Here is a 23,602-nt window from a genome sequence, read left to right as displayed (position 1 = left end):
AATCCAATGTATATCCTACAAAAGAAGAGTGAGAGAAAGGATGGGTAGGGCAGGGATGGGTGAGAATGTGGAAAGAGCTAACATGGCTCAAGATATATTGTATTCATAAACTGCTTTATTAAATGGCAACTGCTTTGTACAACTCCTTAAAGATAATTTTTAAAGTATGAATAACAATACAATCTGAAAATTTTGCATATGTATTTAAATATTTTATTTGCTAGAAGACATAATTGTAAGAAATCGTCATGTAACATTTAGTAATAGATTCATCTACAGTGAAAAGAGTTTACTTCCACCTTTTTATATTCTCTACCAATATGCAATGAACTTAACTTTCATGAGTCTTCATCTTTTCCTATGCAAAACTGGTTGTGTAATGTACCAACAATGTACTTGTTAAGACAAGTGTATGGATACATTAGCAAAAGTATGCCTTCCACTGAATCCATATTGCCTTTTTTAAATGTATCTACTCCAGTAAGTTAACTGTAAGAATTAATTTTCTTCCAGGTGCCAGTAGCTCTTGCCTGTAATCCCAGCTACTCAAGAAGTTAGGATGTGGAAGCTCAGTCTTTAAAAACCAATAGGCGAAGAAAGGTCTGCTAAGGTTCCCTTTCCAATCAGTCAAATAGCAAAAAGCTGGACTGGTGGTGTGGATGGTGGTAAAGCACCAGCTGTGAGCATACAAGCTGAGGCAGCCCAGGAATCCCTGGATTCAAGCCCCAGTAGAAAAGTATTTTCTGACTCTGAAGACTGCCTGCTGTATTACCTCGTTATTAAAATGCTACTAGTGAGCACTCTTCCAAACCCAACACCTTTAGCCAGGCTGCAACATTTATTTAAACTGGACTTCTCAAATATAGAAACATTTTAAGTACTCCAGTGACCCAGGTTAAAAAAATCCTTAAGTACTCAAAAAAAAAAAAAAAAAAAAAAAAAGATTACACTGGAAGGGCAAGAAAACCAAAACCACAAAAGTAAATGTTCACTCATTGGCTCTGAAGAACGTTGATTCTGATCAGATTTTTTCATTAGCATTTATTCTAGTAAAGTAAATGAATTCATTCACTTTAATTCCTGCCTGTTCTAGTATAAAAAGTGAGCCCCAGTACAAAACTGAATGAAAGTCACCAGAGAAATAAAATCAATTAAAGACATAATGTTCAGACAGACTTTGGAATTCAGTACTTTCAGTTAATTTCCCTCTTGGTATTCTCAGAACTTAATTCAGTAACGTAAGTAATGCTTATTAGTAATATTAATGTACCATATGCTATCTCTGTCAACTTAATCTTGGGGTTTTATTTTTGGACTAAAATGTCAATGTAATGTCTCAAATCCTACCGGAGAGAATCTCTGCAAAATTATAATTAAGAGATTCATTCTATAGGCACAGTAATTAGACATCAACCCATTCATGAATGCCTATGATTAAGTGATTTTATATAATTAATTTTATTTGAAATCATGAGATATTGCATTATTTGACTAATACTCTCTGTACCAAACCATTTAAGTATATTACCTCTTTTTATCTTCACATTAACAACAACAAAACCAGACTCATAAAAATTCAACAACTTAAGGTTCCGTAGTAAGTAGCAGAGTCATGATTTCAATTCAGGCATTCAAACATCAGAAAAACCCTAGAAAATGAGACATGTCTTGCTTTATTCTAGAGACAAAACGAAAGTACTGGGATTTTATTTTATACTGCATTTCAGTATAGATTGGATTAGCTGGTCAGGAGGCTGAGATCTGAAGATCAAGATTCAAAGCCAGCCCAGGCCTGCCTAACAAATCCAAGATGTTCTTATCTCCAATTAACAGGCAAAAAGCCACAGGTACAAGTATGGCTCAAGTGGTAGGTTTGCCAGGATTGGTTATAAAAAAAAGAATCAAGACTTCTATGTCCTGAGAAGCCCCAGTTCTGGCACAAAGAGAGAAAGAGAGAAGTATGTATTTTCTCCAAAAGGAACATGGAGGACAAAGCTCTCTCCTGAGCCACACCAACTCCGGCCTTGTGAGCTCATGCTCCCCTGGTTGTGTGGACTTTCTGCTTGGGCTTTCTAACCCAGAACACTTGCTAAGGAAGCCAGGAAGTTACAAGTCTGACTCCCTTCTGGTCTTGTCTTCCTCCAGCCACTGCAGTCCTCCAAGCTGGCTCCCCTTAAGAGCCTCAGCATGGAAGCTGATGGTGACAACCCAGGCAATATTGAAATTCTTGATTTCTAGAGGCTTCAACATTATACAACAGTATGAGTGGCCATAATTGAAGCTGGCGAACCTTAATTTGGGTCACAATTATCCTAGAATTGCCAAGTCCATCCTTTTGGACCAGAGTTTCCTTCAGCCAGCATACGAATCAAAGTTCCACACTAACTAGATACCTAAAACAACGGGAATAGACACACAGCCCATAGTGTGGTGAACACTAAGACTCCCTTTCCCCAAGCCTAGCCATCCATGGAGAGCCACAAACACCAAGAAACCCTATGCAGAGATTAAGGGAACAGAAGACACTGTACTAAGAAAATGTTCTCATTATCGGGGGAGGGGAGGTGGAGATAAACCCTCTAAAGCCTGGAATCCTAACTAAGCAGGATGCTGCAAAGTGAGACCCACAATTCCTGGAAGCCAGCCTGGTCAAGAAAGTCTGAGACTTTTTTTTTTTTTTGGCCAGTCCTAGGGCTTGAGCAATGTCCTTGGGCTTTCTCAAGGTTAGAGCTCTACCACTTGAGCCACAGTACCATTTCTGGCTTTTTCTATGTATGTGGTACTGAGAAATCAAACCCGGGTCTTTGTGCATACTAGGCAATCTACCACTAGGCCAAACTCCTGTCCCCATCTGAGACTCTTATCTCCAATAAGCTACCAAAAAGGTAAAAGTGGACCTATGGATAAGTGACAGAGTGCTAGTCCTCAGTGAAAAGAGTGACAGTGCCCAGTCCCTCAGTTCAAGCCCCAGTACTATTGCGCATCCACGTGTGTGTGTGCACACACATGCACACACACGTGCACACACGCACACACACACACACACACGAAATGCTGTAACTCTTTGTTTGGCAAGTTAAGACAGGTCTATCACCACCACTCCAAATAAGATAGCTTCCTCTTCAAGTGGCCTCCTGTCCCCAGCCCAGGTGAGTTCTGAATAACACTGCAGAGTGGCTGTGCCCACTTGCTGTAAATGCCAACGGGTTGAAGATTGTCTTTGTGCCTGGCTGCTTTCACTTCACAAGATGTTCTTGGAGATTCATCCCCGTTATGGCTATCAGACGTAGTCCAGGGTATTTGAACCATGAGAAAATCTGAGCTGGGTGCCAGGCGCTCAAGCTTGTAATTCTAGCTTCCTAAGAGGCTGAAATCTGAGGATCAAGGCTCAAAGCCAGCCTGGGTGGAAGTGGAAAAGTCTGAGAGACTCCTATATACAACTAGCCAAGAGCTGGAAGTGGAGTTGAAGCTCAAGTGATGAGAGTACTAGCCTAGTGCCAAAAAGCTGAAAGGCTCCCAGGCCTTGAGTTCAAGCCTCAGTACTGGCACTAGTAATAGTACCTGTTCTGATGTGTCAAAACACTTTTCTTGTCACCATTCCCTAGACAATAGAGCACTGCAACTGTTTACACAGCATTCACATTGTATTTGGCATTTTAAGTAGCGGAGAGATGAAGACATAGGTAGCTACAGACAAATGTCAGGCCATGATAGCCTGAATTAAACACGGGGGAATTTCTGTATCTGAAACCTATCCCACTCCACAGGTGTCAGGACAACTATATGCTTTCTTGGGCTAAACTGTAAACTTTCTTGCGATAAACTGTAAACTTAATTTTTTTTTCAAAATTCAAATGAGAAAGCAACTGTTCTTGATCCATTTTGAACTTATGTGAGAATTGCTAGAACCTTACAAATGACAGCGGCATATATGGCTAGCTCTGAGTAGAACAGACAATAAACTAAAATGTACCTATATACAGATTTTTCCCTTTTTAAATTTTGGGAGGGAGGAGCTGGTGCTAGAGCTTGAACTCAGGTGCTGGGCATTGTCCATAGCTTTTTTGCTCAAGACCTAGTCTAGCTCATTTCCTTCCTCAAAACAGTTAAAACCTATCTTTCCTTCACAATAACAAAATGGACCCAAGTAGGACACAAGCAGGGCACTGGAGGCTGCCTGGGACAAGGCTTTCCCCAAAGTTAGAGCAAACTGGCCTGGAACAATCTAGAACAGAGCCTTCTTTCTAAGCCACCTTGAAGGACTAGAAGACAGGAAGAAAACAGACACACTAGCCCTGGATGCTACCAGCCTCAGCATGAAAAGGAAAAAAGAGGAATGTCAGCTTTTTGGGTTCTCACTACATTCCAAGCACTCAAAAGAGTCTTTCCTACCCCCTCCCCCCAGCTTTTTTTTGGCCAGTCCTGGGGCTTGAACTCAGGGCCTGAGCACTGTCCTTGGGCTTTCTCAAGGCTAGAGCTCTATCCTAAGCCACAGCACCACTTCAGCCTTTTCTGTGTATATGATACCAAGGAATCAAACCCAGGGCTTCATGCATGCTAGGCAGGCACTCTACCATTAGGCCACAATTCCAGTCCCCTCAAAAGATTTTCACAAAACTGAGAAAATGTCCATTCCATACTGAAGAATGAAGATGACAGCTTTTATTAAGCAGTTTCCAGCACATTGAGCCAAAAGCATTTCTTGTTCACACTGCTCAAAAATATCATGAAGTTGAAGGAGGTCGGTCCACAGCCCTCGGTCGGTCCACAGCCCTACAGAGTTGCTTTGAATAGAATTTCTCCCTGCCAAGCCTGCCCTTCTGTGTAGAGGTGGTTTTCTTTAATTCCAATCAACACTATGTCTTTATAAAGTACCAGGCTGAAGTTAAGCCTATTTCTTCCTGTAAGATAATATCCCCCCCCTTTATTTTTACAGTCCCACTTTCAATACCCAGCATCCTAACCAAGTGTGGTAAAAAGCATTATGACATTTGGATTATAATTCAGGGCCCAGGATTTAGGGTAACATCAGTACAATAGCTAGACAAGGGGCCAGAGGTATAGTTCAGAAATAGGCACAGTCAGGCAGGTGATTGATGGTCAGGTCTACCAGGCAGGAAGAAGGTAGCACATTATTGGCCACAGGCTATTTCCAGGCAAGAGTATCAGCCATCACAAGCCATTGAGAGCCAGAAAAAAAATCTGAACTGAAGTCCTAGGCCTATTTCTGAGAAAGAAGTTGGGGACAAGTGGGCTGGGAGGAAAGGATAGGCAAATATTACCAGAACCAAAACACAAGACTGATGGTCAAGGTTGAGTTTTGCCATCCTCCCCTAGCCTAGAGTTAGAATTGGTTAGAGACAGGGGTGTGGCTGAATTAGGAAGAAGTAGGATCCAAGAACCCAAGATAGGTGTGGGGTTGGGGAGGACCTAAAACCCAGGCAGACAAGATGACTAACTGTAAACCACACTTAAAAAAGCATGAGTCACTCTTAAAGGAAACCCACGTCAGAGTCAAATAACTTCTCAGAGAACACGGGCTTACACAAGTATTTCCCAGCCTAGTATCTAGGGCTAACACTGAATTGCTTCTTCATTTTCGCCTAGGTCACTCTATTTTTTTTTCCTATTCTCAGAGAAATCTGCAGTTACCTAACAAGGCTAATATCTGTCTAGAATACTTTTACCAGTTAAAAAATAAATAAGAGGTGACCTTTTGGAAAAATAAAATATTACACTTAACATTCTTATGGTGAAGCCAAGTGTCCATGGAATCCTTGCCAGTAACCTGCTGGGGTATAGCCTTTTACAGCCACAGCAGGGCAATCAAATAGATCTGAATTTCTATTAGGCCCCAGTATTCATGCCTGAGATCCAAGCTACTCAAGAGGTTGAGATCTAAGAATCATGTTTCAAAGCAAGCCAGGGCAAGAAGTTCTTGAGACTCTCATCTCCAACTAAACACCAAAAAGCCAGAAGTAGAGCTGTGGCTCAAGTGGCAGAGTACCAGCTCTGAGTGAAAAAGCTAAGGGACAAGGCCCAAGACCCGAGTTCAAGTCCCAGGAGTGGTATGAATCATGTGTGTGTATGTGTGTGACACACATATTACTTGAAGTTCTATGAATAAGCTATGAGTTTATTTTCCCTCCCAACTTCAAGAAAGCCTTGCTCATTTCCTATTATAGGCATGGCATTGTATGAGCTGCTATGAGATTACAAAAATAACTAAGAAAAAAAAACTTGACTTTAAAGTAAAAAACAGAAGTGCAAGGTGCAAGAATAAGTATCATCAGTCTGCTCCTCAAAAACTACAGTAATAGCCGGTACTGGTGGCTCATGCCTGTAATCCTAGCTACTCAATCCTACCTGAGATCTGAAGATTCTGGTTCAGGCAGGAAAATTTCATGAGAATCTTATGTCTGATGAGTCAAAAGCCAGAAGTGGAGCTATATATAAAGAGGTAGAATATAAGTCTTCAGCACATAAGCCCAGGAACAGAGACCAAGACCTAAGCCTTAGAACCAACACCAAAATAATTTTTTTCTGACATTGGCAGGGTGTGCCAGTACTGAGACTTGAACTCAGGGCCTGGGCACTGTTCCTTAGCTCTTTTGCTCAAGGCTGACATGTTTACCACTAGAACAATACCTCCATATCTGGTTTTCAGCTTGTTAACTGGAGCTAAGAATCTCATGGACTTGTCTGCCTCCACTGGCTTTGAACAATAAACCTCCTATCTCAGCCTCTTGAGTCACCAAGGCTCAACCCTGACATTCTTGTCATTCACATACCCTGAACTACTCCTACTAGCACGACACACAGAAATCTCCAACAACACTGTATGACGTGAAAGCAGCCAAACACAATGGTCAACCTTCGACCAGTTACTACTTGCAGCAAATGGGCATAGCCAGGGGTTCACCTGGACTAAAGGGAGGAGGCCAACTTCAAGAGGAACCCCATCTTATTTGGAGTGGTGTTTACAGGCCTGTCTTAACTTACCAAATGAACAGTTAACTGTGCACTTTACTGTATGTAAAATATGTTTTAAAACTATTAACCAAGCCAGGCACTGGTATCTCACGCCTCTAATCCTTACTACTCAAGAGGCTGAAATCAGATGACCCATGTTTGAAGCCACCTTAAGCAGGAGAAATCCATGAGACTCTTACCTCTAATTGATGACCAAACAAAGCTAGAATTGAAACCGGCACAAGTGGTAGAACTAGCCTCAAGCAAAAAGATCAGGAACAGTGCCCAGGGCCTGAGTTTAAGCCCCAAGACTAGGGCACATGCACGTGTATGCGCGTGTGCACACACACATGCACACCTACTGAACGGAAAAACCATTAGGAATAGAGGGATCTAATGAAAAGCAAAAGGTTAACAGCAGTAACTCGTGTGTGTAATGGTATTAGGGCTTGAACTCCAGGCCTCAATCTCATGTTAGCACCCCACCACAGCTCTACTTCCGGCTTTAAAGATGATATACAGAGAGCTGGGAGTGTGGCCTAGTGGTAGAGTGCTTGCCTAGCATGCATAAAGCCCTGGGTTCGATTCCTCAGTATTACCTATACAGAAAAAGCTAGGAAATGGTGCTGTGGCTCAAGTAGCAGAGCTCTAGCCTTGAGAAAGCCCAAGGAGAGTGCCCAGGCCCTGAGTTCAAACCCCAGGACTAGGGGTGGGGGGAAAAATGATGATGATATACAGAATGGTTACAGTTACATAAGCCAGGCACTTTTCTCTTTGGACAGTGTCATCCCTTCCCTCACTCTCTCCCATTCCCACCCTCAAGTTGTATAGTTCATTTTCCAGTGTCTAGTGAATACCATTGCTGCCTTTGTTCAGCCTTTATCCCTCCACCTCGGAGCACCTCCTTACTCTTCTGAAGACAGATAAACGAACAAACAAGACAAAAAGAAAAAAAAACAAGGAAAGCTCTTGTTTCAATCTGTTGTATCATCAGAGACATAGACAAGGATCACAAAGGCTCAGTGTCTAAGAGGATCCTTTTTTGGTTTCACTGTGCATGAATGCCCAGAGTTCTAAATCTAGTTTCCATCTATGAGCTTGGCTTACCCCCATTTAACATGATTTGCTCTTAGTTCAGCCATTTCCCTGCAAATGCTGTAATATTACTCGTTCTAATGGCTGTGTAAAATTCCATTGTGTATGGATACCACATTTTTTGGATCCATTCATCTACTATAGGGCATCTGGGCTATTTCCACAGCTTGGCTATTGTGAACAGTGCAGCAATGAACATGGGTATGCACGTGTCTACAGTATCCTGGGCTTGTCATGTTCTGAATAGATGCCCCAGAGCATGGTACTTTCAACTTCTTAGTGGATGACTGGAAATAAGTCTCATGGGCTTTTCTGCCCAGGATGGCTTTGAACCTTAACCCTCAGATCTCAGCCTCCTGAGTTACAAGGATTACATATGTAAGCCACAGGCTCCATGCTGGCAGTTATTTTTTACTGCACATTTCTTTCTAGGTTGTACTGGGAATTGAACTCAGAACCTCATGCTTGCTAGGCCAAAACTCCATGATTTAAGCCACACACTAAGCCTTGGATGGATATTGTTTTAAGATTCTCAATTCTGACATAAAATTATATTGAATATTAAGCTATATTCCATTCTGAATCTCAGACATGTAAAAGATCCCAAGTTAGAAAAAAAATCACAAGGTTCATGTATAGTAAATGAAAACAGAATTTGCATGTTTCCCTTCAGCCCAGGAATTGAGAAAAAAAGCCTTAATTTGTATCCTATTCCCTGTCAGTTATTGCTAGGGTACTTTGGCTACTCATAAAGTAGGAATTCTAGAGAATTATAATTCTATAGAGTTAGGATTTCACAAATGAAATAACCTTGAGGGGAGTAAATATCTTCTTGTGGAGTCACCTCTGCGGGCTTTTCCTCCCTCACAGAAATTCTGGTTCATAGCCCAGGGGCTTGGTTGTGACTCAAAGACCAGGGAAGTCAGCCAGTCTCACTCTTCACAGAGTTGAGTCACAAGCCCTCAGCAAACAGGGCAGGAAGGCCAGGGAACCAGATGGGCACTGGAAATCCACGAGGTTCATCCTAGTTCATTCTGGTTCCCTGATCTCAAGGAGACCAGAAAGTAGGTGGAGACAAAGCTAATTTTTGTTCTCCATCTTTCTTCTTTGTCAATTCAGGGAACCACCATGTAAATTGCTGACACCCCTCTCCTGCACTTAATAAAGGATACTGAAACAACCAAGAGATGTTACTTTTTTTTGGTGCCAGTCCTGGGGCTTGAACTTGGGTCCTGAACACTGTCCCTGAACTTCTTTTGCAGTAGGCTAGCATTCTACCACTTGAGCCACATGCACTTCCAGGTTTTTCTGTTTATGTAGTACTGAGGAATCGAACCCAGGGCTTCATACACTCCATGACTAAGCCACATTCCCAGCCCAGGGTTGTACCTTTCTAATCCAGTGAGGCAACTGTAGCCAGCCCACTTTCCAAGCAATAATAGAGCTTAGGTCTGTTAGCAACAGTATTATTGCCAGGAAATATGTTGCTAGGCCTGGGGCAGGTAGCTCACATCTGTAATCCCAGCTACTATGGAGGCCAGGATCTGAGATTCCAGGTTCAAAGCCAGCAGGAAAGTCTGTGAGACTATCTTTAATTAATCACCAAGAAGCCCAAAATAGAGCTGTGGCTTATGTGGTAGAGCGCTAGCCTGGAGCACCAAAGCTCAGGGACAGTGCTCAGGCCCTGAGCTCAAGAACCAGGTTCAGCACAAACTATAGAAGTCAATATAAATGGAAGCTTCACCTCCTCAGGGTGAATGCCTAGAGTACAACAGGAACCAGCCTGAAATTATATGTGGCATTTTCCACCACATATGTGCATCTTGAACCTCTCACGGTTTGCCGGTAGAGATGATTATCTGAGGCCAAGTTATTTTTAGAATTACAGAAGTAACAGCTGTGCTTGTCAGCCTCCCCCACCCCCTCAGCAGGGAGGATAGGGTCCAGGAGATAGCTCTGGACACACCCAAGTCCTCTTCTCTGGGGTGCTATTCCGGTCGGCCTCTCAGCGGACAATCTTTAAATGTGCTCGTTAGTAGGAGAGTATGTTTGACTTCTTGTCTATTACTTGAAGTAAGGGGTCATTTGTGTCTTACTGACAGCTTAATTCTTAGTGCCTCTCACCCAAAGACATTCAAATACTGGGTCAATGAATGGAATCGGAATGTATTTTTTTTTGTTTTTTCCTTCATCATGTAGAGAATAGGAGTCTCTGTAAAAGGTGGTATTCTCTCTATCCTCTTGGGTATCTTCAGACTTAAAAGATCATGTAACTTGCCATGGAAGATGTAACACCTACTTAGAAGGTTGATATCTAAAAGCTCATGGTTCAAAACCAGCCTGGGCAGGAAAGCCTAAGAGATTTTTTTCTCCAATTAACGACTAAAAAGCCAAAAGTGGAGCTGTGGCTCAAGTGATAGAGCAACAGCCATGAGCCAAAAACAAAAACAAAAAAAACCCTCAAGGACAGAGCCCAAGTCCTTAGTTCAAGTCCCAGGACAGAAAGAAAAAAGAAAGCAAAAAAATGAAAGGAGGGAGGGAAAGAGAGGGGGAGGGAGGCAGAGAGGGGGAGGGAGGCAGAGAGGGGGAGGGAGGCAGAGAGGGGGGAGGGAGGCAGAGGGGAGGAGGGAGGCAAACAGGAGAAGAGGGAGGGGAGGAGGGAAGGGACAGGGGAGGGGAGGGAGGGGAGGGGACAGAGTAGAGAGAGGGAAGGGGGGAGGGGAGGGGAGGGGAGGAAGGGAAGGGAGGGAGGGGAGGAAATAAATCAAGAAGTCATACAGGAGATCTACAGTAATACTGAAAGAATAAATTATGAGCTCAATTCAATGCTCTGAGATAAATGAAATCTCCAGGCACATGACGGTTTAAAAACCAGTAGGCCTGGTTTGCTCAGGGCTAACCACCCATAGTCAGCATTCAGGAGGTTTTATTTTTTCTCCTTTTGCCTAAGTAAGATAGTCGCGATTACACTTCAACTCTTTAAAATAAGTATTCTGAATAAAACAAACCACTAGCCACAGCTTAGGCCACTGTAACTCTCAGGAAAACCATCGTTACCCTATTACCAAAAAAACCTTTTGCAGTGTTTGCACAGGGAGAGTGATGAAAGCCCTGTTGGGAAATGTTCAGACTCCTCTATGATTTGCAGGCTGCAATGAGCCTGTTATAGAAGCATGTTCCTGGGGGTTGCTAAATACCACTTAGATTTAACTGGGAGCAGAAGACATGGGATGGTCAGGGAAAAAAATCAAAATGAAAAAATCAAGACGACAAGAGCTGTAAAAGAGCTGTATGTGAAGGGTAGCATCTCTAAAAAGGCATTCCCAGCTACTCAGGAGGCTGAGATTTGAGGCTCAACATTGGAAACCTGCCCATGCATTAAAGTCTGTGAAACTCTTATCTCCAATCCACCAGCACAAAGCGTGAAATGGAGCTGTGGCTCAAGTGGTAGAGATAATCTTGAGTGGAAAGAAAGCTTAGGGACAGTGTCCAGGCCCTGAGTTCAAATCACAGTAAAATTCAAACCCTGCCGATACCCAAGGCCAAACATGTAAACACACATACACACATATACAAAGTCACTTCCATGGAAAGCTTAAAGAATCTTTTGGGGGGGGGGAGGGGTTGGGGTGTGCGTGTATGTGTGTGTGTGCCAGGACTTACCTGCCCAGGCTGTCTTTGAATCATGATCCTCAGATCTCAACCTTTGAGTATCTAGGATTATAGGCAAGAATCACCCAGTGCCTGGTAATAATCTTCAACTCTACTTTATTTGGGCATAGAAACTGCCTTGTTCCTCCTTCCACTCACCCAAATGGAATGGAATTCTAAACTTTTCTTAGGCCTTAGTCTGCTGGATCAGGCAGCCAGGGTGGAAACTCAAAAGACTGCACTCAGATGGAGCCACTCTTGAGAAAGTTCTTTCACGGCGCTGTTTTGCACCTTAGGTAGTGATCACTTGATATCATTAACTTCAAAGCTATTCAGAGTACAAGGATAATGATTTCTTTGGGGGTTCATCACTCTAGTGTTATCTGTCCTTAATCTGAAACATCTCTGGCAAAATTTATTTAACCTCAAACCTTTTCCACTACACTTAATGAACAGCAAAACTTTAGTCTCATGAGGAAATTAGACATCTCAGAATGTTTTTCCTTTTAAATTGACTTGACTTCAGAACAAAGAAAAACTATAGCTATGCCTGTATTTAAATTAAAAAAAAAAAAAAAAGATTTCAGCCCAGAGTCAGTGGCTCTGGAGATCACAGTTCAAAGCCAGCCCAGGCAGAAAAATCTATGAGATTTATTTCCAATTAACCAGTAAAAAGTAGGAAGTGGATGTATGACGTAACTGGTGGAGTGCCAGCGATGTGTGAGCCATAAAAGCTAAGGGCCAGTGCTCAGGCCTTGAATTTAGGCCCCAGCACTGGCATTTAAAAAGAAAAAATTCCACAAGCCAGCAGCACACTGGCATACTTCTTCCTTACCGTTGATAGGCAAAGTACAACAGGCTGCCAGTCCACACCCTTCACCAAATAAAGGTGAAGCTATCTATATTCACAACAGATGGCCCCAATAATCATTCAACATAGGCATCAGTCATCCGTTCGTTTTAATCTCCAGATTAAGTACTTACTACGTAATTCAGCTTTTCATCTTTAGATCTTGGGAGAAAAATCACCTTTGCCCACTCTCTATTACCTGCATTTATTCAGAGACATGGGAGGAAGAGGAGTGGAAGCCTTTGGTATATGACCCTGTTCCTCTTTGTATGGATGCTCAGGGCGGGCTTGCCTTGGGAGGCTATAAAGGAACACCAGGATGGCTGCCACGGGCCCGAGACACAGTATCACCTCCAATTGCTGGACATATTCTGAGATACAACCAAGGACTAAAACTGTGACCACCTGCATATGTAGTAGCAGAAAACTGGGGAAGAGGGGAAAGGTGTGGCTTTCAACATCGGGCCAGTGATTTGTCCAATCCTAGTCAACAGCTGTCTCTCCACTGTCCAGTGAAGTCTGACCCCTCTTGTTCTTTTCTGTTTATCTTGAGAGGATGGTTTTCCTCAAGGGTAACTGCTTTGATCAGGTAGCCCTTGTTAATTACACTTTAGTTACATAAATCCTTTTTCCTGAGATGGCCTTAGAAGCTCCTTTTAGTTTTATGCTGAATCCTTTTGCAGATTGTGAACCTGAGCTCAGCCAATGGGAGCAGAGGAGTGGTGCCTGCTGGGTTAGGGATAAAAAGGGAACAGCCTTTCTCCTCCATGGGCTTGCTTGCCATAGTTTTTTTTTTTACTTCTGCAGAAGTAAACTCTGCTTTGCTGAGCAAGCAAAGTCTATGTCCTTATTCCTACATGACATCCCAATATTCAAGCTGACACCCCAGCATCCAAGCTGACACCCCAACATCCAAGCTGTTTCTAACAAGTGTTTCCACACTCCCAGCACTTCCAGTGAGATGATGCAGAAGAGGACCAGTAAGAATGTCAACATTGGACCACTATAAACCTCACAGTTTAATACACTGAACCATGGGGTGTGGGGGGGGAGATGGAACCAGGTAATTCGAGGGGAGGGATGGGGTTGGGAAGAGGTGGAGAAGGATGAGGAAGAGGTGACAATGAACAAGAGGCATTGTGATAACCAATATGTTGAATTGAATCCCCTTTTTTATACCTACTAAAGGATAATAACTCAAAACAAATTTTAAAAACTCAACCTTTTCTCTTCCTCATTATATACTATGTAATAAGAGCTACTCATTTAAGTATCTCTACTCTTCTTGTACAATTATTCAATGAGGAATATAATAAGCCACAGGGGCACAGATGGAGTTGCCATCCTCAAATCCATGGGTCCTTAGGAGCCAGCTGAAATGTCCACCCAATGGCCTTTTGCTCAAGTTTTTTTTGGGGGGGAGGGGGCATTGCTCATGAAAACCTCTCTCCCAGGCTAGGCATTGGCAGCTCACACTTGTAATTCTATCTACTCAGGAGGCTTAGATCCTAGGATCACTATTCAATGCTAGCCCAGGCTGGAAAGTCCATGAGACTCCTATCTCCAAGTAACCATCAATAGCCTGAAGTGGAGTTGTGGTTCAAGTAGTACAGCACTAGCCTTGAGCAAAACAAGCACAGGGACAGCACCTAGGCCCTGAGTTCAAACCCCAGTACTGGAATACAAATTGAAAGAAATATACTTCCTAGAATTCAAAGAACATTGAGTAACAGACTATACAATAATACATGTAATCACCTCCTGGCAGAAACCACAGTTATTAGTCTCCAACTAGTGAGGATAGCAGGAACTAAGTAAGGAGCCTCGGTAAAAGGGAGGGAGGGAATGGTGAGATTGTTACTTGCTCATGTAACCAGTAATATGACTTTGCACACACATCCCCTTCACCAGAAACCAAGAGTGTCTTAGTAAATTCCTTCTTCAGGAGCATCCCCATCTGTAAACTTATGTTACTTTTTTTTTTATCTTCATGTATTTTTCTTTGCAGAGAATGATCTTCCTTTTTACCCAACTTCCAACACTCAGGATTTGTTTTAGTGGGCTAACAGTAGAAAGAAATACAAGGATGCAATTATTTCAAAGTAGTCCATAAAGTATGACGAAGCCTATAAAAGAGTACTGAGAGTCTTAAAGTATCTACATAGGAATGGTTTTTATTTAGAACAGAGGTTTGTTTTCTGGTGACAGTACTGGATCTTCAACTAAGGATCTCATACTCTTAGCTTTTTTTGCTCAAGGCTGGTGCTCTACCACTCGAGCCACAGCTCCACTTCCGGCACTTGGATTTTGTCCAGGATCTGTCTGACAGAGCAGATACAATATATTCTGTGGCAAGTCTACACAACATAGCCAGTTTTAAAACGAGACCCATCAGGGCCGGGAGTTTGGCCTAGTGGTAGAGTGGTTGCCTAGCATGCACGAAGACCCGAGTTCGATTCCTTGGTACCACATACTTAGAAAAAGCCAGAAGTGGTGCTGAGGCTCAAGTAGTAGAATTCTAGCCTTGAGAAAAATCCAAGGACAGTCCAGGCCTTGAGCTTTAGCCCAGGACTGGCAAAATAAAAACAAAAAATGAGACCCATCATTTCCAATTTCTTGTTGAAGGTAGATGGATTGGTAAATCTTTCCAAATATGGATATTATGGGAATCTAATGCAATAAAATTATTATTTTGTATCCTTATTTATATCATTGCAATTATGATTGCTATTGTGGAATTGGGATAAACCCCCTGGAACTTCATGAATGTTAATAAGCAAGTGATCCAGCACAGAGCTGTTCTCTTCACCCCAATTATTTTAACAATTTTTCCTTTGCTTTCTTTCAGTATTACAGCTAAAATTCATTAGCACCCATCTCCAGAAACAGCCAGATTGAAGAATACAAAACAACTGTATCATTGGACAGGAACCAAAGAGCAATTCAGATATTGTTCAGCTAAAATGTATCAGATGAAACCCTTATCTAATAGACAAATAAAAGGGTTAATAGGCAGCTCTCTGTACCATGCTATTTATTACTGCCCTGGTTACATAACTGAATACTAATTGACAGATCTTGCTGAGGTAAGCTACTCAGCAGCCAGAAATACAAATGAAAGTATAAAATATTCTTTTATGAAGTTCAGATATTGCTTTTATATTTTCACACTAGGATACTAAAATGCTATTTCATACATTATGTTAAAATACCAGCAGTTGAGAACAGGTAGGGGGAGAGGGAGAAAGGATATTTGTCTTTAGAATCCTTTTCTCCATAATGCTTATTTTAATTTTGGAAGAACTTTAACCCTAGGTCAAAGTCTTGTGAATGGATGTTCTTATACAGAGTACAATTATGCAAATTAGAGGCTTATTTATAAAGCTTGTTTTATAGATACTAAGACTGTGTTTATATAATTGAACTTTTTACAACATCTTCTGACTTCTCCAGAAATTCTAGCTAGATGTTGAGGAGGAAAAAAATCATCTTTGGCTTTGCCCCAACAAAGGGTAAATTTTTCTTGCGATATCACACAGGAAAAATATTGTGTTTAAGAAAAATTATTCTAAAAGGTAGGCAATAGTGGCTCACATTTATAATCTAAGTTACTCAGTAGGTTAATATCAAAGGGTCAAGGTTTAAAGCCAGCTAGAGAGATTCAATCTCCAATTAAGCAGCAAAAAGCGGGGCTGAAGTTGAGTCTCAAGTGGTAGAATACCAACCAACCAAGTTTGAGCTCCACCCCCTACCCTCAACCCCCACACCAGGTTAAATCTCAGTACCAGCAAGGAAAAAAAACTGAAGAAATTAAATTTTAAAGAAAATTAAAATGTAGATCAGGCAGTTTAAGTCATACGGCATGCAAAACTTCCCATTAAAATTATGGTCTCAGGACCATAATTTTGCTGCACACATACCAATATAAAAAGCATTTTGATAAGCTTCTCATAGGATACCAAGATAAATAAGAGCTTCTCCTTTTGAGACATACTCTCTGGGAAAGCCATACTAAATCATACTAAAGCAAGAACACAAAATACAACTTAGTTAAGTTTAACTTAAGGAAAACACGATGTATAGAGTGGAAATGTTTATTAAAATGTAATCATCTCAATCTAGTGTGCTGCAAATACCAAATACCTCCCATAACTCAAGGCTATATTAATTTTTCATACTTTTTATCTTCTGTTACCAAAGGTCAGAATTATCATATGCGTAATAGAAATCTCTGTAGAGTTTTTGGTTTAAATTTCTTAAAGTTGAAAAGGGGGGAGAGGGAAGGATACTTAGGTGTAAAGCAACTGACATACATGACTAATGCAACCCTTTGATAAAACACAAGTGTGAAGTAAGAGTCTATTCTTGACATTCAAAGTAGAATGACGCCAGGTGGCTCCAGCCTATAAGCCTAGCTACTCAGGAGGCTGAGATCTGAGGATCTTTGCTGGAAGCCAGCCAGGCAGCAGAGTCCTAAAGAATCCTATCTTCAATGAGCTACCAAAGAAGAGCTGGAAACAGAGCTGTGGCTTAAGTGATAGAATGCTAGCCTTGAGAGCAAAAACTCAGGGACAGTGCCCCGGCCCTGGAGTTCAAACCCCAGGATGAGCACAAAACAAAAAAGCAACAGAAGAAGAAGTATGAGTGGCCTGAATCCAGTCACCTTTTGGAGAGCTATTATTTGAGTTGGAACATGGAAGATAAATCATGACTGAATCTGAACCTGAAAAACACAGTTTCATGAGAAGGAGCAAGTCTGACTACACTAAGTGATCAAAACTTATAGGAGTTCACCAAATATATTCCTTTTTTTAAAAATTAAAACTGAGTTTTTATATCGTATTTCAAATGTCATGTTCTACAGTCAAGTTTTTAAGAAAAAAATCTCCATGCAATCACTGGCACATAAATTGAAGATAATTAAAATTAAGCTAAATCTTTGGATGTCATACATATCGATCTATATATCAATATATGTCTATAGAATATATATCCTATCATAGACCTATATGTCTATATAGATATATTTTATCTCTAAATTCATGTCAATGACCTGGAATACCTGAGTATTGAGTCATCACTCTTGTACTGTTTGGATCTAATATCCACATATCAAGGAGACCATGCGCCTTTGGTTCCTTTGGTCTTGGCTTATCTCACTAAACATGATTCACTCCATTCCACCCACTTCTCAGCGAATGTCATTATTTTATCTTGTCTGTTGGCTATGTAGAATTCCATTGTCTGTATGTACCACATTTCTTGTATCCATTCATCGGCACTGAATATATTCTTTTGGTTTGGTATATCTGTGCTACTACTGGGGGCTTGAACCCAGGTCCTGGGTGCTGTCCATGAGATTCTTTGTGCTCAAGGCTCTACCACCACTTGATCCACAGCATCACTTCTAGCCTTTTCTGAATATTTTATTATAGAAGTCTCTCAAACTTTCCTGCTGAGGCTGTCTTCCAGCCTCAGATCTCAGCCTCCTCACTAGCTAGGATTATAGGCAGGAGCCACCTGTGTCTGGCCTGTTGAACTGTCATCCCTTTGGTAGAAAAAAAAACATATAGATGAAATGTATTAATATATCATACTGCATGAGTCCAGGATAGTTCCAGGGCTTACTTTGGGGAAAATAGCTATGACTTAAGAATATTCAGGACATTTCTTCTCTTTTTTTTTTGGGGGGGGGGCAGTCCTTGGCTTGAGCTCAGGGCCTGAGCACTGTCCTTGGACTTTCTGAAGGCTAGAGCTCTACCACTTGAGCTCAGCACCAATTCCACCTTTTTACTATGTATGTGGTACCAAGAAATCGAACCCAGGTCTTCATTCATGCTAGGCAAGCACTCTACCACTAGGCAAAACTCCTGGTCCTTTTTTTTTTTTTTTTTTTTTGCCAGTCCTGGGGCTTGAATTCAAGGGCCTGGGCACTGTCCTTGGACTTTCTCAAGGCTAATGCTCTACCAGTTGAGCCACAGCACCACTTCTGGGTTTTTCTATGTATGTGGTACAGAGGAATTGAACTTGGGTCTTCGTGCATGCGAGACAAACACTCTACTACATTCCTGATCCCAGGATGTTCCATTCTTACAGTCCCATTTCCTCACCTGTCTTCTCATCTCTCCAGGCCCAGCCCAGGTGCTGAGTGTAAAGAACACATTTTTCTAGCTAATGCTGCGTGCCATGCATTCTCCTGAAAACACTCCTTAATTACAGTAATAATCTCCAATTACTGCAATTTCTATTCACATATCTGTCTTCTTCCTAGATAGTGAGGTACTAGAGGGCAGGATACAGAACCCAGCAGAGTTGGGGCCTGGGGAAAGGACACCTAACACTTTCAACAGAGAGAGACTTCAGCTGGCCTATGAAACCACTACACAGGGCTGGGAATGTGTGGTTTAGTGGTAGAGTGCTTGTCTAGCACGCATGAAGTCCTGGGTCGATTCCTCAGTTCCACACACAGAGAAAAAGTCAGAAGAGGCACTGTGGCTCAAGTGGTGGAACACTACTAGCCTTGAGCAAATGAGGAACAAGGCTCAGAGATCAAACCCTAGTACAGGAAAGGAAAGAAGGGATAGATTTTACAAGGTAGGGAAATAAGGAAAAAGAAAATAATTATGTAAATGGAATATCTACAACATCTAGGAGAGTTTGTATGGCTTCTACAAGATTCAAAGGACAGGATCCAGTTACCAAGAAATGTACGCTCCAGTTATGATCATAACAAATGCAAATACAATATGCTACAAAAAAACAAACACAGGCTAATTCCATGAAACCCAGAAACAAGGATGTGATCAGGGTGGAGACTTGGAACTGAAGCATCTGTAATAAGCTCCTGGGTTTGATGCTGGCTTGGAAGGAGGAAGAGTCACCAAGAAGAGATAGAGCTGGAATTGGGGCAGAGGGGAATGGTGTAAGCCAAAGCAGAGGAGAAAACGACTTGGTTCAACCAAAGAACACTTTTTGTTTGGTTCAACTAAAGAACTGCTGCCCACTTTATCTTCCTTTGCTCAAGCTCAGGTTCAGAGCTCCCCTAGGCTGGAAGAAATCTGATGCTTACAGACACAACCATTCATAAAACTCAGAGCCACTCCTGTCTACCCCTGTGAGCGCTGCAGACATTTCTACACTACTAGAAAAGATCATCAACATCTCCAGCCTTCAATCACTACTTTCCAACATTCCGAAGAATACAAGATCCATCTATCCTTCTCTTAAAACTCCTGGAGTCACTCCTAGCCAGGCTCACACCAGTAATCTCAGCTACTCAGGAGGCTGAGACGTTAGGATCAAGGTTCAAAGCCAGACCAGTCAAGAAAGTCTGTGAGATTCTTATTTCCAATGAACTATCAAAAGGCCAAAAGAATTGTTGAGGCTTAAGTAGATCATCAACTCCGAGTAAAAAATACAAGTGAGGTTCTGAGCTCAAGCTACTGTACGAGCACAAGAAAAGTAGAAGGGAACAAAGAGGGAGGGGAGAAAAACAGTGCTAGGAAATACCTTCAGCCCAGCCTAAAACAAGGCTTATCTGTATGTGAAAACCTTTATGGTAGAGGAGGGGGCCACTGTATCCATTTCCTTTTTGCCTCTTGCAAATTAGCTCATAATAATACCAGGAACTGTTATACCTAGGAACCTGTTTCAAAATAATCCTACTCTGAATTATAAAATTAATATTTAAGAGGTGGGGTGCTGAGGGGCCATACAAGTAATCCTTGCTACTCAGAAGGCTCAAATCTAAGGATCACAGTTCAAAAATTAACCTGGTAGTAAAATTCATTAAGACTCGTCTCCAACTGATCATCAAAAAGCCCAAAGTCCAAACCCATTCTCAGACTGAGAGAATTTTAAACTACACTATTACCACGAGCTAACATCTAGAAATAAGAAACATCTATTGACCAAGAACTTTGGCATTACAAAACTAGAGGCAGAGGTTAAAATTATAATCATTCTATCAGAGTGTCCTCTCGCATAGTTGGTAATGTGTAGTAAGAGGCTATACACCAGTATCAGTCAACTTCCAATAATCTCTAAGAAGGTTTATTAGTTAAAATTTCAATAGGCATGGTGAAAGCTTCTGATATTTAAAACCTCATTAGTCTTACAAAGTACAAAAATGGCCCAGTTTGTTTCTCAACAAAATATATTGACTTCTGTAAATGCTTGATGGAAACAGGATGAATTACATCTGTAATTAAAAACAAAGAAGAGCCAGTAGTCCACATCTGTCTGAGGCTGAGTCTAAGTTCGAAAACAGCCCAAGCATAAAGACTATCAGTTAACCAGTAAAAAGCAGTTAGTGGAGCTATGGTTCAAGTGGTAAGAAGGCTAGCCTTGAGTAAAAAGTGCTCAGTTTGTAAAGCCCTGAGTTCAAGCACCCCTAAGGGCACAAGTGAAAAATAGCTTACTGACATGAACTTAAAAATGAATTTTATAATACCTTATTAGGTAAACAAAGACTAAACCTACTTTTTTCATATATTTTTTATTGTAATTAATAGAAGGGTTACATGATATTTGCCAGATAGAAGATGCATTAATTCATATACATTGATACCCTTTCACATGTCTTGGTCTCCATTTCCCTCCCCTCCTACTTTTCTAAATTGAGTTCTAGTGACAGCACAGTGGAACAGACAAACACTCAGAACACCTGTCCATTTATTGACAATACACAATAGCAACAGTGTAATCCCACCAAAACAGGCAGGAGTTTTCTGAAGAATTTTGTAAATGTCTTCAACTTTGCTCCCAGGATGGCTAAGTCAGTATCATTGCACTATCATTGACTATCTAATCCTGGTAGGTGGAAACTCAGCATCTCCTCAATAACCAGGTACAAAGACCCTTAATTTGTACAGGCCTAGCAATCAGAAAACCTGACTAAAGTATGAGCAGTTACACAGAACAGACTAGCAGCTTCCTTACCCAGGAAAAAACAAACAAACAAAAATATAATAAACAGTCCTATTCTGGCTGTAGGTGGTTCACACCTGTAATCCTTAATATTCAAAGGCTAAGTAGAGGATGCAAGGCCAGAACTCTGATCTCTAATTAACCACCAAAATAAGCTGGAGGTGGAGTTGGTGGCTTAAGTGGTGGAGCACTAACTAGCCTTGAGCAGAAAAAGCGAGGAGTCAACAACCAGGCCCGGAGTTCGAGCCCCAGCACTGGTACACACATACATTAAAAAAAAAAAAATAGTTCATCTCTATAGAAGGAGCAAACATTTGACAAACTGCTCTCCTAAAAAAATAAATGAAGTGCCCTCTTCTTGATTTAACTTCACGGGAGACAATGAGGAAGCTGACAAATTCTCCTCCTTTAAAAGACTGGCAAGTAAATGTGAAAAGGAAGGGAAAAAAAAAACCCAAAACACCACACCCGACCCCTAAAATCACGTCACTTTTCAACTTTCTAGCAGAAGGCGGCTGGCAGACGCTGGGTGCAAGGGTTCTGTTTTGGATTATCTTTTAAGTAGTTGCACAAAGGAGTTGCCACGCACAAAGCATGTTGGCCCGGGTCCCCCTTGGTCTTGCTGATCCCCGCCCGTGCCCCCCACCGCGGCCGCCTCCGGGACGCTGAGACCCGATTTGGGCACCCCGGGGACGCGGCCGCCCGAGACGCCCAGCCTCCCCAGATCTCTGGCTGCGTCCAGTTCAGGGATCTGATTTCGCCCAACCCCTTGGTTGATTTTGTTAAACAATCGGCCTTCCGTTTCCTCCGACACTAGCAAGTTATTTTAAACAAAAAAAGGGGGAGGGAGGTCCCCCCGGCTTGCCTCCCCACCCCCAAATTGCTGCCCCCCTCCAGCACGAGGTGGCAGAGCCACCCACCGCGCGCCCCGCCCCGGGTCCCAGCCCCGGGTCCCCTACGTCCCGGGAGGGGGAGCCGCCGGCCCCCGCCCGGGTGGAGGGGAAGCCCCGCCCGCCCCGCCCTCCTCCCCTCCCCCGGCCGCCCCGCCGCTTTCACTTTAAGCCCAGATTCCGGCGGATCGCCGCCCAGGACCCCGGAGCCGGGCGTCACCCCTGCGCCCCGGAATCTCAGAGCCTCGCGGGAGGCGCAGGAAATGACCCAAAAGTTCCTTCCCCGGGCCGCCGACTTCCGCGCGCGCAGGGGCGAACCCGACGCGCAGACTTTCCACGGCGGGGAGAGAGGGAGGGGGGCGGCAGTCCCGGCGCGTCCTCGGGGAGGGGCTCGCTCTCCTGCCCCCCCCACCCAGCGTCCAGCGTCTCCCCAGCCCTCCCCACCCACCCTCGACGGGGGAGCCCCGAGTCCGCAGGGATCGACGGGATCTCGGTCCCCGGCGTCCCAGCCCAGACGCAGTGGCCCCCGCGCGGGCGCCCGCTCTCCGGTGGAGACGAGGTCGCCCTCACCACCCCGCAGGCCACTCACCGATGTCGCCGTCGTCCTCGTCCTCTTCCTCCTCCATGTCTAACAGAACATTCCTGGTCATCATTTTTTGCATGCCTTCCCCCCCTCCCCTACACCCTCAAACCACACACTGGCACCGGGGACCGCTGCGATCCGGACGTCAGGGCCGGGGTGGGGGACCCGCACGGCGGGCCCCGGGGCGAGCAGGTGGGAGGAGGACGCGAGCCCGCGTGGGGACCGCAGCGCCCCGCAGTCGCTCTCTGCCCCGCGCGCTCCGCGAAGCCCTGCCGGGGGTGGCCGGCCACGGAGCATGCCCAGTGCGGAGACGCGGCCCGCGGCGCAGTCCGGCAACTTCCCGGCTTTTATGCGGAGCCGAGAAAGGAAGTCGGGAGCGAGGGCGTGGGGCCGCGCTGGGGCGTGGAGCGAGCGGCCCGGGGCGCGCGGACCCAGGCCTCGGAGCCCGGGCCCGGAGCCTCGCCCTGCACCTTCAGACTAGATATGGTTGTTCCAGGAACGTCTCCAGGCTTTGCAATGGTGTAGCCCTCGAATCAGGGCAGAACCAGAGAGAACGCGGGCGCAGCGTTTGGAGGCACGGACAGCACGGGCAGCACGTGTGAGCCCTGTCCTCGGTTTTTAGTTTGTCGTTGT

At 43.4% G+C, this 23,602-nt stretch overlaps 1 protein-coding gene across 2 annotated transcripts in view; it reads right to left on the bottom strand.

Moving 5' to 3' along the window:
* The window catches only part of Ano6 (anoctamin 6), a 148,643-nt gene extending 125,322 nt beyond the window's left edge, over positions 1 to 23,321 (bottom strand). The window contains exon 1 of one of the 2 annotated variants that reach the window (XM_090324514.1): positions 22,976 to 23,321. In XM_090324514.1, coding sequence (XP_090180640.1) covers positions 22,976 to 23,048 — 73 coding nt within the window. In that variant the 5' untranslated portion in view covers positions 23,049 to 23,321. The remainder of the gene's footprint in view (positions 1 to 22,975) is intronic. The other variant, XM_090324520.1, reaches the window with a different exon arrangement.
* Between the last annotated feature and the right edge of the window lie 281 nt (positions 23,322 to 23,602).

The sequence above is a fragment of the Megascapheus bottae genome, chromosome 2 (genome assembly GCF_031878675.1).
Source record: "Megascapheus bottae isolate mThoBot1 chromosome 2, mThoBot2.hap1, whole genome shotgun sequence".
NCBI classification, from domain to species: domain Eukaryota; kingdom Metazoa; phylum Chordata; class Mammalia; order Rodentia; family Geomyidae; genus Megascapheus; species Megascapheus bottae.
This window is presented reverse-complemented; position numbering and strand designations above follow the sequence as displayed.